This window comes from Dipodomys ordii, unplaced genomic scaffold (genome assembly GCF_000151885.1).
Source record: "Dipodomys ordii isolate 6190 unplaced genomic scaffold, Dord_2.0 Scaffold177, whole genome shotgun sequence".
NCBI classification, from domain to species: domain Eukaryota; kingdom Metazoa; phylum Chordata; class Mammalia; order Rodentia; family Heteromyidae; genus Dipodomys; species Dipodomys ordii.
Window position 1 is genome coordinate 300,822 of NW_012267393.1, and position 12,195 is coordinate 313,016.

General features: G+C 46.1%; 1 protein-coding gene across 1 annotated transcript in view; it reads right to left on the reverse strand.

Annotated features, from left to right (window-relative positions):
* The window catches only part of Slc22a4 (solute carrier family 22 (organic cation/zwitterion transporter), member 4), a 56,044-nt gene extending 44,097 nt beyond the window's left edge, over positions 1-11,947 (reverse strand). Inside the window, exon 1 of the mRNA XM_013033809.1 lies at positions 11,469-11,947. Within this exon, the coding sequence (XP_012889263.1) occupies positions 11,469-11,861 (393 nt within the window). The 5' untranslated portion in view covers positions 11,862-11,947. The remainder of the gene's footprint in view (positions 1-11,468) is intronic.
* Between the last annotated feature and the right edge of the window lie 248 nt (positions 11,948-12,195).

The following is a 12,195-nucleotide window of genomic DNA, read 5'->3' on the forward strand; positions in this document are numbered from 1 at the left end:
CCCCCCCCCCTTTGGAGAAATGTCTCTTCTCCATAATAGGTCATTTTATTCTGGCATAAGTTAGGTAATTTTTTTATTGTGAGTTATCAGAAATCTTTTCATATTCTCAATAACACGTCCTTTCATCAAATATATGATTTGCAATATATTAGCTCCCATTTTGTGGGTTGTCTTTTTGGCTACTGTTCTACTATAAAGGATTACCCTCCCTCAACATTTCCCTTTATATATCACTGAGCTAAGAGACTGCTTACTATACCAATGTTCTCAGCAACTTTCTTCTTGTAGATTAGAGGTAGAGAAAAAGTCATCTTAAATGGAAATGTGACAGTCTAGAGTCCTGATGTCACCTGAGGCCTGAGGCTGAACTAAACCAAACCAAACTTGGCACTGGTAGCTCACACCTGCAATCCTAGCTACTCAAAAAGCTAAGATCTAGGAATCACAGTTCAAAGCCAACCTAGGCACAAACAAGTCTGTGAAACTCTTGTCTCCAAATTAACCACCAAAAGGCCAGAAGTGGAGCTGTGGCTCAAGTGCTAGAGCGCTAACCTTGAATGAAAAACCTAAGGCATGGAGTCCAGGCCCCTTAGTTCAAGTTCTAATAGTAGCAGACCATAAAACAAATAAGTAAAACCAAACCAAACAAAAAAACCTGAGTGTTTGGGGCTGGGGTACAAGTGTGACAACATTTGCCTAGTATGTGCAAGGCTTTGGATTGGATTCACCAGCACTACTAGCAAGAGAAAAACAAAACAAAACAGAACAAAGGTCTATCCATAAGACAGGGTGTATAAGCGGCAGGGTGGGGGTGGTGGGGGGTGCTGTGGGTAGGAGAAGGGATACTGAGGGACTTTATATGTCCCCTTCACCCTGGCACTGAGCCCACTGCAGACTCTGCTCTGGGACTATAAGCAAATGAAATAGTATCTGTGCCATCCACCCAGCACTGAGGAGAAATTCTGGAAGGTGTCAGGGTAAACCTCCTATTTAGTCTCGCAAAGGTTTAGAAGGAGCTGCCAGCCTGCCAGTTTCTTTCTAGAACATGGGCGTGGAGCACGTGGGAAGAGGACCTGGGCCCTTCCCTAGCACATTTATTCCTTCCACACCAAATGGGAATCCTGGCCTTGCTTTTGGACTCTAGAAACTTAATTAAACCACAGGTTAAATATACAGCTTCACATTAACCTTAAACTGAAAGGCAAGCCAAGAGCTGATGGCTTGTGCCTATAATCCTGGTGACTCAAGAGGCTGAGAAAGTCCATATAAGACTCTTATCTCTGATAAACTATCAAAAAGCTGGAAATGGGACTGTGGCTCAAGTGGTAGAGTGCTAGCCTTGAGAAGAAGAAGAAGAAGAAAGAAAGAAAAAGAAAAAAGCCAGGTGCGTGTGGCTCACGCCTGTCATCCTAGCTATTCAGGAGGCTGAGATCTGAGGATTGAGGTTCAAAGCCAGCCCAGGCAGAAAAGTCTGTGAGACTCTTATCTCCAATGAACCACCAGAAAACTGGAAGTGGTGTTGTGGCTCAAGTGGTAGAGTGCTAGCCTTGAGCTGAAGAGCTGAGAGACAGTGCCCAGGCCCAGAGTTCAAGCCCCATGACCCACAAAATAAGAGAGGGAGGGGAGGGGGGGAGAGAAGGAGAGAGAGAGCGCTCAAGGACAACACCCAGGCTTGGAATTCAAGCCCCAAAAAACATCCCAGAAATACAATGTAACCTGTTATAAGAACTACAGTCAATTTCTCCAGGCCTGGCACTGGGACCAGCTAGCCACACACAGCCTTGTTTTTTTTGTTCACATGCCATCCTGGACTCTGTCTGAGGGCTCTGCTCCACCAGGAGAGATGGACAAAGTCTGTTTATCCAGGGACTTGGCAGGAGATGTTGGTGAAGCAACCTTGGAACAAAAGGTACATTCCGAGATCCTGGTGGCGGTTGCCAGAGTAACATAGCTGAGAGACAACAGGCCAAGCAGCTGACAAACAAACTGGGAAGCACACCAGAGCTCAGGGTGGGCCTCTGCTTGTTTACTGGGGAAAACAATCTAGTTTCTGTAGGATTGACTGGGTCTGGCTAGAATGGCAGGGGCTGCCTCCCCGTTCCTACTGGTATCTCCCAGAGGACAAGGCGTGAGCTGTGGCCTCAAAGGTGCAATTTAGTTAATATTTAGGCTATTTAAATATATATATATATTTAGTTGGTCATGTGGCTTGAACTCTGGGCCTTGGTGCTGACCCTGAGCTCTTCAGCTCAAGGCTAGTTCTCGACCACTTGAGCCCCCAGCGCCACTTCCAGTTTTCTGGTGGTTAACTAGAGATAAGAGTCTCATGGACTTTCCTGCTTGGGCTAGCTTTGAACCTGGATCCTTAGATCTTGGCCTCCTGAGTAGCTACAATGACAGGTGTGAGCCACCAGTAGCCAGCTCACGTCCAGTTTTTTGAGTGGTTAACTGGAGATAAGAATATTCTGGATTTTCCTGCCTGGACTGGTTTTCCATCGTGATCCTCAGATCTCAGCCTCCTGAGTAGCTACGATGATAGATGTGAGCCACCAGCACCCAGCCTTATTTAGCCTATCTTGATAGCCAAGTTGCCAGTCTTCACACCAGCTGGCAGTGTCTCAGGACAACTGTACACTTGGCAGAGAACAATACAAAAGCCCAGTCATGCCAGATCTTTCTTGTGGCCAGGCCCACCCAAACCCAAGGGGAAGTACTTCCTTGCTAGCTGCTGCGTAAAATGTGGAAGAGCAAGTAGAGCAATCAGCCACGTGCAGGCCTTAGTCAGTCCCTTGCTATTCCTAATAACCTTCTAGCAACTTCCTCTTGTAGGGCACCAGATCCCATGTTCTTACAAATACATAACACAATCTTGGGCTCAAAGAAGGCATTGAGCTGTCTTACTGTTGCCTGGGCCCTGAGCTCAGGTGCCAGGGAAGTGGGTACAAGGTTGGTGCCTATCTCCAGGGGCTGAAGCCAGCTGCAGAAGAAGATAGATGTACACAGGGCATGGCTACAGCTCTATCTCATGTGCCTGGTGGCCTGTCAGGAAGGCTGGTACTAAGCACACAGGACTCTCCCAAAGCTCCTGCAGCAGGAAACCTACAGAAGGTCAGAGGGGAGGGCCTTGGTTTTCTAGCCTATAGACTACAAAGGGTTCAAGTTCCCTAATGGTGTTCTATAGGAAAAGGGACCTCCTTAGGGCAAAGGCCAGTCTATGCTTAAGGTCCTGGCCTTGACTGATCTATCTGTTCCTTTAGTTTCTGAGCAGGTGACCTTTGACCTTGCTTACATATAGGGTTACTGCTATCTGAAGTCTATGATATGGAAAGGTCATGAGGAGGTCCAGGCCTGTGGAGATCAAGATCTGGATCAGAACTACTGAGATCTCAGGAACCATCACCAGAAAGATTGGGATTTAATTTCTCTGTGTGCCAGACTTAGGGCTTGAACCCAAAGCCTGGGTGCCATTCCTGAGGTGTAGGGTTGTTTTCTTTTGTTTTGTTTTGTTTTGTTTTCTTTTTTGCTCAAGGCTAGCTAGTGCTCTACAACTTGAGCCACAGTTCTACTTCCAACTTTTTAGAAGTTCATTGGATATAAGAGTCTCACAGACTTTCCTACCTGGGCTGGTCTCAAACTGCAATCCTCAGATCTCAGCCTCCTGAGTGGCCAAGATTACAGATGTGAGCCACTAGCACTGGATCTGTTTGGGATTCTTAGATTCCCTTCCTCCCCGCAGTGGAACCTCCCATCCTACCCCAGATTGCATAATCCCCTGCTCCTGTTCCTGCCCAGACACTCTCCTTGGAGTAGTTATTAAAATATGACTGCCACTCCTCTTCTGGGGGTAACACAGATTTCTCCAACCCTGAGTCCAGACACAGATGAAGAATCTTACCCAGAATGTTTACATCTTGTTTTCATTAAGATGAAGGAGAATTTCATTCAAGCTGGCACAAGTAGAACAACAAAATAATTAAGGACAGTATTAAATTATAATTGATGGGATAAAACTAGTATGTACATGCTTGGACTGATTTGAATTAATAGCTGTGTAATTAAATAAATGGGTGCTCAGGGAAAGCTCTTCTTTCCAGAATAATTCTAAATCACTGTTAAGCAGATGCCACCGTAATGGTCATTGTAGTCAAGGTTAAGTGACAGATACTAAAATTAGTGGGTGAGGAGTCGCACACTGAAGAGGTAGAGTGCCCGTCTAGGAAGTAGAAGGCCCTGAGCTCAAAGCCCAGTGCTACCAAAAATTTAATACAAAATAAGCTGGGTACCTGTGGCTCACTCCTATAATCCCAGCTACCCAGGAAAATTCAGGTTTGGAGCCTGCTTAGGCAGACTCCAAGAGAGAAAGATTATTATCTGCAAAGAACCAGTAAAAAGGGCTAGGAAGATGGCTCCGTGGTCGAGTGCTTGCTTTGCATGCATGAGGCCCTGGGTTCAATTCCTCAGCACCACATAAACAGAAAAAGCTGGAAGTTGCACTGTGGCTCAAGTGGTAGAACACTAGCCTTGAGCTGAAGAGCTGAGGGACAGAGCCCAGGCCCAGAGTTCAATCCCACTACTGCCAAAAAAAAAAAAAGAAAAGGACCAGCAAAAAGCCATAGAGGTGTGGCTCAAATGGTACAGTACCATTTGAGTAGTGAGCTCTGAGCAAGATCATGAGGACCTGAGTATTAGTGGCATCGGTAGACACAAAGTTTTGTCTTATTGCAAAGTTCTTCTCTGATGGGGAAAAAAAACAAACAAACAGTAACTTACAATGAATGGGAAAATCCTGTAGAATTCAACTTAGCCCAAAGCAACTGTCAAAGTGATCTACCTTCTGGGTATGATATCTGAGAACACATCACTTCTGTATTCTTATCAGAGTGTATTTCTCCATCCAACCGTGGGAACATCCACACACTCTCAGGACATTCATCAAAATGATTCATAAAAAAAAGTCAAGATCATGAGAGACAAGAGAAAACTAAGGATCTGTCATAGACTGAAATCCAAGACACATATACTAGATATATGTGGGATTCTGAATTGGATCTAAAAACACAGAAAGGGTATTAATGAGAAAACTGGTTTTGTTAAGTTAATTGTCATCACTGTTAATTTTCTGGATTTGGTTGCGGGTACATTTAAATTGGTTCCATCAGTGGGAAACTGGGAAAAGGCTATATATGACTACTCTACTATGTTTTACAATTTTTTCTCTGAATCAAAAGTTATGTCAAGCCAGGCACTGGGGGCTCACACCTGGAATCCTAGCTACTCAGGAGGCTGAGATTTGAGGATCACAGTTTGAAACCACCCCAGGCAGGAAGCTACCAAAAAGCCAGAAGTAGAGCTGTGGCTCAAGTGGTAGAGTGCTAGTCTTAAGCAAAAAAAAAGTAAGGGAAAGTGTTCAGGTCCTGAGTTGAAGGATCAGAACCAACACACAGACACACACACAGGTTAATTTTTATTTTGTTTGGTCAGTTGTGGGGTTTGAACTCAGGGCCTGGATGATGTCTCTGAGCCTCTTTGTGCTCAAGGCTAGTGCTTTACCACTTGAGCCACAGTGCCACTTCAAGTTTTTGAGTGGTTAATTGGAGATCAGAGTCTCACGGGGACTTTTCTGCCCTGGCTGGCTTCACACTGCAATCCTCAGATCTCAGCCTCCTGAATAGCTCTAGGATTACAGGTATGAGCCACTGGTGCCTGGCATCAAGTTAAGAATCAAGTTTGATTCTTAGGATCACAGAACAGACAGGATGAATGAATTAAACACCACAAACAGTTCTTGGGGAAGAAAACAACCTTATGTATGCACATACACACACGGGTGCATGTGTGCATACACACACAAGTTACTCAGATTCCTGTCCCCTAGCATCTATGAAAGGCACTTCTGGCTTCTCGATGACCTTGTCCTACTGTAGAGAAGTCAGGGGCAATTCAGAAGACTTTTCTGTCCTTGAGGGTTTACCCATTGGGAGATCCTGGAACAAAAGTGTCAGACAAAGATATAATCTAAGGGCAATCCTTTTACCTGTGCCTACCAGAATATAAGGACCTGTCAGGGACTGGGTGCTGGTGATTCATGCCTGTAATCCTAGCAACTCAGGAGCTGCAGAGATCTGAGGGTCATGGTTTGTAGCCAGCCTGATTAGGAAAGTCCATAACACTTTTATCTATAACCAATGACTAAAAAGCTGCAAGTAGATCGGTGTCTCAAGTAGTAGAGCTCCAGCCTTGAGTGTTAAAGTTAAAGGACAGTGCCAAGGCCCTCAGTTCAAGTCTCAGTATACCGCCCCACACCTGTCAGAAGCTAGGCTTGGCCCTGTAGGAAGTGAGGGCTTTTTTTTTTTTTCTCCTTCTTCTTTTCAGTATTACTGCTGAAGTCAGCATAGATTTGGACCTATGTCCTGTTCTCTGAGTCTGGAACTGTCTCTTTGGGAAGAGGGGTTCATTCAGCCTCCAGCAAGTCTTATCTTCTATACTACTGACTACAACCTGGACGTTAAGAAAGCTCCTGCAGGGCTGGGAATGTGGCTTAGTGGTAAAGTACTTGCCTAGCATGCATGAAGCTCTGGATTCAATTCCTCAGTACCATATAAACAGAAAAAGCCAGAAGTGGTACTGTGGCTCAAGTGGTAGAGTGCTAGCCTTACGCAAAAAAAACCCCAAAACTTAGAGCCAGTGCCCAGGCCCTGAGTTCAAACCCTAGGACTGGCAAAAAAAGAAAAAAAATGTCTACAATGTCCACAGTGCCTAGACTGTAAGCAAGACATTGATGTGGGCCTACCCACACCACTTCTACCCACATACCCAGGATGCCCATTTGCTGGTGCCAGATTCTGTGCTAGTTACCAAGCAACACAGCTCATCTGCATGAGTGCTCAATCATTGCAATCCTCACAATACACAATTTGGAATTTTCCTCATCCACTAGGACAAATGATATCGCATCATTTGCAAAGACATGGAAGGACCCGGAAAAATTGGGTGAAGTAAGTCAGGCCCATAGAGAAGAATTCATGTTTTCTCTTATATATGAAAGCTAGATCTAATTTAGAAATATACAATTAAGCCAGGTGTCGGTGGCTCATGCCTATAATCCTAGCCACTCAGGAGGCTGAGATTTGAGGGTCGCAGCTCAAAGCCAGCCCTGGCAGGAAAGTCTGTGAGACTCTTATCTCCAATAACCACTCAGAAAACTGGAAGTGGCGCCGTGGTTCAAGTGGTAGAGCGCTCACCTTAAGCTGAAGAGCTGCTGGACAGTGCCCAGACCCAGAGTTCAAGCCCCACAACCAACAAAAAAGAAAAGTAAAGAAAAGAAAAGGAATATACAATTAAACACATACTTGTTTTGTATGCAAGTACGCACAAATGTATTAACTGAAATATGAGTATCTATGCAGGAAAGAATTCAGAAGGTGTAACTCCTTAGAAAAACAAACACAAATATCAGGAAGCTGGTACTTGAGATGTGTGGGAGGGGAGAGAAAGGGAAGGTGGGTAGATGAGTTTAGTGAGAAAATGGGGAGAATGCATTCATAATATTCACTGCATATCCTACAAAACTAGGAAAACTGAGGGGGAAGGGTAGAGTTGGGAAAGAAGGGGGAAAATAATGAAAACAGTGATAAACTAACATGTTGAATGGTAACCCTTTTGTACAACTACATAAAGATAAATTTTTAAAAACCCATGTAACCCAAATTTTACCATTTTACCCTTTTATATATGTGTGCACAGTACAGGGGCTTGAACTCAGGGCCTGGGTACTATCCCTTAACTGTTTCATTAAAGGCTAACACCCTACCCCTTGAGCCACAGCTCTACTTCCAACTTTTGCTCGTTCATTAGAGATAAGAGTCTCACAGACGTTTCTATAGGGGCTGGCTTCTAACCTCAAACCTTAGATCTCAGCCTCCTAAATAACTAGGATTATAGGCATGAGCTACCAGAGCCCAGCTCTTAACCATTTTTTTTTAAGTGTACAATTCATGAGAGTTTCTGTGGTTGTGCAATCAACCTCCAAAACTCTTTTCATCTTACAAAAGGGAAACTATGTACCCATTAAACAACTCCCATTCCTACCCCCCACCCCCAGGTCCTAGCAACCACTATTACTTTCTGTTCCATGAATGACAACTCTTCATAACATAAGTAAAACCATACTTATGTATTTGAGGTTTTTTTTTGAATGCTAATGGCCTTAAGGTTCATCGATGTTATAACATGTGTCAGAATGTGCTTTCTTTTAAAACTGAATATTTGTGTGTGTGAAAGACATTTTGTTTATCTATTCATCTGTTGATAGTGGCTATCTATCTATCTGTTGATAGATTTTGGCCATTGTGAATAATACTATTATTAACATATATAATTATCTCCTTGACACCTTGATTTTAATTATTTTAGTATGTGCCCAGACGTAGAATTGTTTTTGTTTTTTTTTCATTATTGGAGTTCTTATTGGGCTGATGTTCTGCTGAGTCATGGCTCCAGGCCTTACATTTAATTTTAATTTTTTGAGGCACACCATACTGTTTTCATAGCAGCTATATCCTTCAAAGGCCATGTGTGAGAGGCTTGGGCCCAAGCTTGGTGCTATTGGGAAGTGGTAGAAACTTTAAGAGAGCTTGGGGGCGTGGCTCAGTTGGTAAAGTGCCAGCCAATGAGGTATAGAGTTTGAGTCCCAGTCTCAGGCTAAAAAAAGAAAGAAAGAAAGAAACCTTAAGAGGCAGGGCCTATGGAAGAAAATCAAGTCACTAAGGATAGTCCCAGGCCTCTTCTTTCTCTCTCATTGGTGTCTCTGCTATGAGGAAAACAGCTTTGCTCTCTCACACACTCACTCCCTGTTGTACTGCCAACCCTCATGACCAACAGCAATAAAACTAATCAATCATGGGCTAGAACCTTTGAAATTGTGAGCCAATTAAATCCTGCTTTTCTTTTCTTTTCTTTTTCTTTCTTTCTTTCTTTTTTTTTGGCAATCCTAGGGCTTGAACTTGAGCCTGGACATTGTCCCTGAGCTTTTATTTTTTCCCCCCCTCAAGGCTAGCACTCTACCACTTGAGTCACAGTTTCACTTCTAGATTTATTTATTTTTATTTATTTATTTTTGTTATTGGTTGTGGGGCTTGAACTCTGGGCCTGGATGCTGTCCCTCAGCTCTTCAGCTCAAGGCAAGCACTCTACCACTTGAGCCACAGTGCCACGTCTGGTTTTCTAGTGGTTTATTAGAGATAAGAGTCTCACAGACTTCCCTGCCTGGGCTGGCTTTGAACTGAGATCCTCAGATCGCCACCTCCTGAGTAGCTAGGATTACAGGCATGAGTCATCGGTGCCCGGCCCACTTCTAGATTTTTGATAGTTCCTTGGAGATTAGAATTTCACAGACTTACTTCCCTGGGCTGGCTTCAAATTGCTATCCTCAGAGCTCAGCCTCCTAAGTAGCTAAGATTACAGGTGTGAGCCACCAGTTCCTGGCTCAATCTTTTTAAAAGTTCATTATCTTAGGGTTGTTTTTTTTAACAATAATTAAAAGCTGACTAACATGCAGTCCCATCAGCAGCAAGCACGTTTCCAATTTTTCCATATGCACACCACTTGCTATTTTATTTGCACTTTGGTAAATAGCCATCTGGAGCTTCCTGTGCCACCACGCTATTCTATTCATTATGGCAGCTACAAGTGCCCCCCAGCTACAAGTGCCCATTAGCCAAAAATCAAGTATGGAAAGGAAAGGCTGCTGGACAAAGCAAATTATGGCACATAAATGTTGAGTGTGTGAGGACATACATCCCTCAGGGTATCTTTGGGTACCTGTGAACAGTGTACAATAGGGTGCCCATGAACTTAGCAACCCATCCTTCACCTCCTGAAGTAAACAAAATCAGACCAGACATCTGGGAAGTCCTGTTTCTGTCTCAAGAGTAGTCCTGAACTGAGATGGGACATGATAACTCACTGTCTTAGCTGCTCCTAGATGCTACAGACAGGGACTGGGCAAGTAGTAGGAACTGCCTGGTAGGGGATCAGAGCCAGAGATGCACAGTTTCGTTAGAGCTCAAAGCAGACATGGTGCGTGCTAGGAGATACAGACAAAGCCCACAGGCCCAGCCACCTTCCAGTGGTCCCGTGAACTCCACACCTGCCACTCCTAGCTGACTACCATCTTTCCCAAGGGTGACTTTCACAGCATCCTTCCACTCTTCTTGCTTTTGCACAGCAGAGAAAACTCTTTCTAAGAACTCTTCTTCTAAAAGGTCGAGCCTTGTTGCTTCCTTCCTTGCTTTGCTCAAAAAGTCAACTCTTCGGTATACCTGTGTACTGGCCTCCGATAGGTATGTTGAACTTCTTGAACTCCAGTTATTCTAATCTATGAGAACTCCCCCCCCACTCCTGCCACCAGATCTGTCACCCTCTTTGCCTGGATAGATTTTACTTCATTTTATTTCTATTTCCAGATTCACCCCAAATGTTATCACTTCTTGTAGAGAAAGTAAGTAATGCACTAATTCACCCTAGGTCATACAGGAAAAACAAGCCACAGTGTACTTCGAGGGCAGAAGCTATACCTCAATGTCTATACTACAAGGTAAGGCAAATGGTGTGATGTTTGCCACACGGTATTGAGAGAATGAGATACAGGATTGGCTGAGGCCACTGTTTCTTGAGAGGAACATAAAACAGAGGAGAGGAGAGGCTAAGGAGCAAGGAAATCCTTACCTCTCTGGTCAACAGGAAATGAGTCCCTGAGGATGCTCTTTCTAGAAAGGACTGTGCTGCCTAGCATCTCCTGGTCCTTACCAAAGAGCAGCAGCAAACATAGAGAGGCAATATATGTTTATCTTGATTTCTTAAACTTACACAAATTGCTACCAAACCACTTGGGTGCCAGGGGCACAAGCTCAAGCTCCTGCTCACCAACTGGCACTATGTTCAGCTAAGTCTCTGGCCAGTCTGTCTCTCGAGTGACTTGAAGCCAGGACTCTTGCTTTTCTGGCTCCTTGTATCCAACCAGCAACAGGAGCACTTTCCCCCATTTTTGGAGACATCGAAACTCCAGGGAAGGGGCTCTTCCCTGTGTCTGAAGGCCTGCCCCAATGTTGGCACCTAGGTTCACCTAACCTTCCCATCCCTTTTCTCATTGGCACGTAGGGAAGTAACTAGGGCATACACGTCAGGGCAGCCAGGAGCTAGGCCACGAACATCTAGGCTCTTAGGAAATCACTTGGTTGTGAAACGCAGAAAGGAAAAGGCAGTTGGTGGCAATGCTCCCTTCTCCATCCTGGGAGATGAGCTTCACTCATCAGCCTCCTCTCTCTTGAATTTCGTGCTGGCCTGTTGCTAGAAGCATAACCACATCCCTTGCAGGGCGCTGCCAGGGAGTCTCCAGGGGGGATCTGACGCACACGGAGGGGGTCGCTCCATTCCCTGTCCCCCTCCTGGCACGGAACCTGGCCACCTACCTCGGTCACGATGGTGGTCTGGTAGATGTCCCGGCTGAACTCCCAGCCATCCACGCAGCTCTCCTGCTCCAGCCGCTCCAGGTCCACGTCCAGCACCGGCTCCAGCCCCAGCGCCGACAAGTTGGCGATGGTGGCCAGGCGGTAGCGGCGGCAGCTGTGCGGCACCTCGCGGCCATCCTGCCGCACCAACGGGATACTGTGGTTGCGCCAGGCGCTGCTCAGGTTCGCCGTGTCCGGCACCCGGCAGTGGTGCTCCGGGGTCCCCGCTAGGAACAAGATGGACATACCGTTGAAGCCATTGGGGATGATGCTGGCGCTGAGCAGGAAGAAGATGAGGCGCTGGAAGGGTCCCCACTCGCCCAGGAAGGCGGTCACCTCCTCGTAGTCACGCATGCTTCCCGCCACTCCACGGACGCTCGCCTCAGGGGGTGATTGGCGCGTGCTCCGGGCGGGACCGCGCGGCCTGGGCCTTCTGAGGTGGGGGGCGGTGCGTCAGAGCTCCAACATCCAGGGGGCGCGCTGTGAGAAATTGGGCTGCCGGCGTGAGAGCGTTGCCGGGAGCTCCAGAGGTCTCGCGACCACACCTCCATCCCGGGCTGGGCTCGTGGGCGGGGCGCGGTTAGTCAGGGAGAGCCTAGCAGGAGGGGCGGGGCTTGTGGGCGGCGAGAAGGAGGAGGCGTGGTTAGCGAGGGCGTGCCTGTGGGTCGGTGGGCGTGGCTTTATGGGC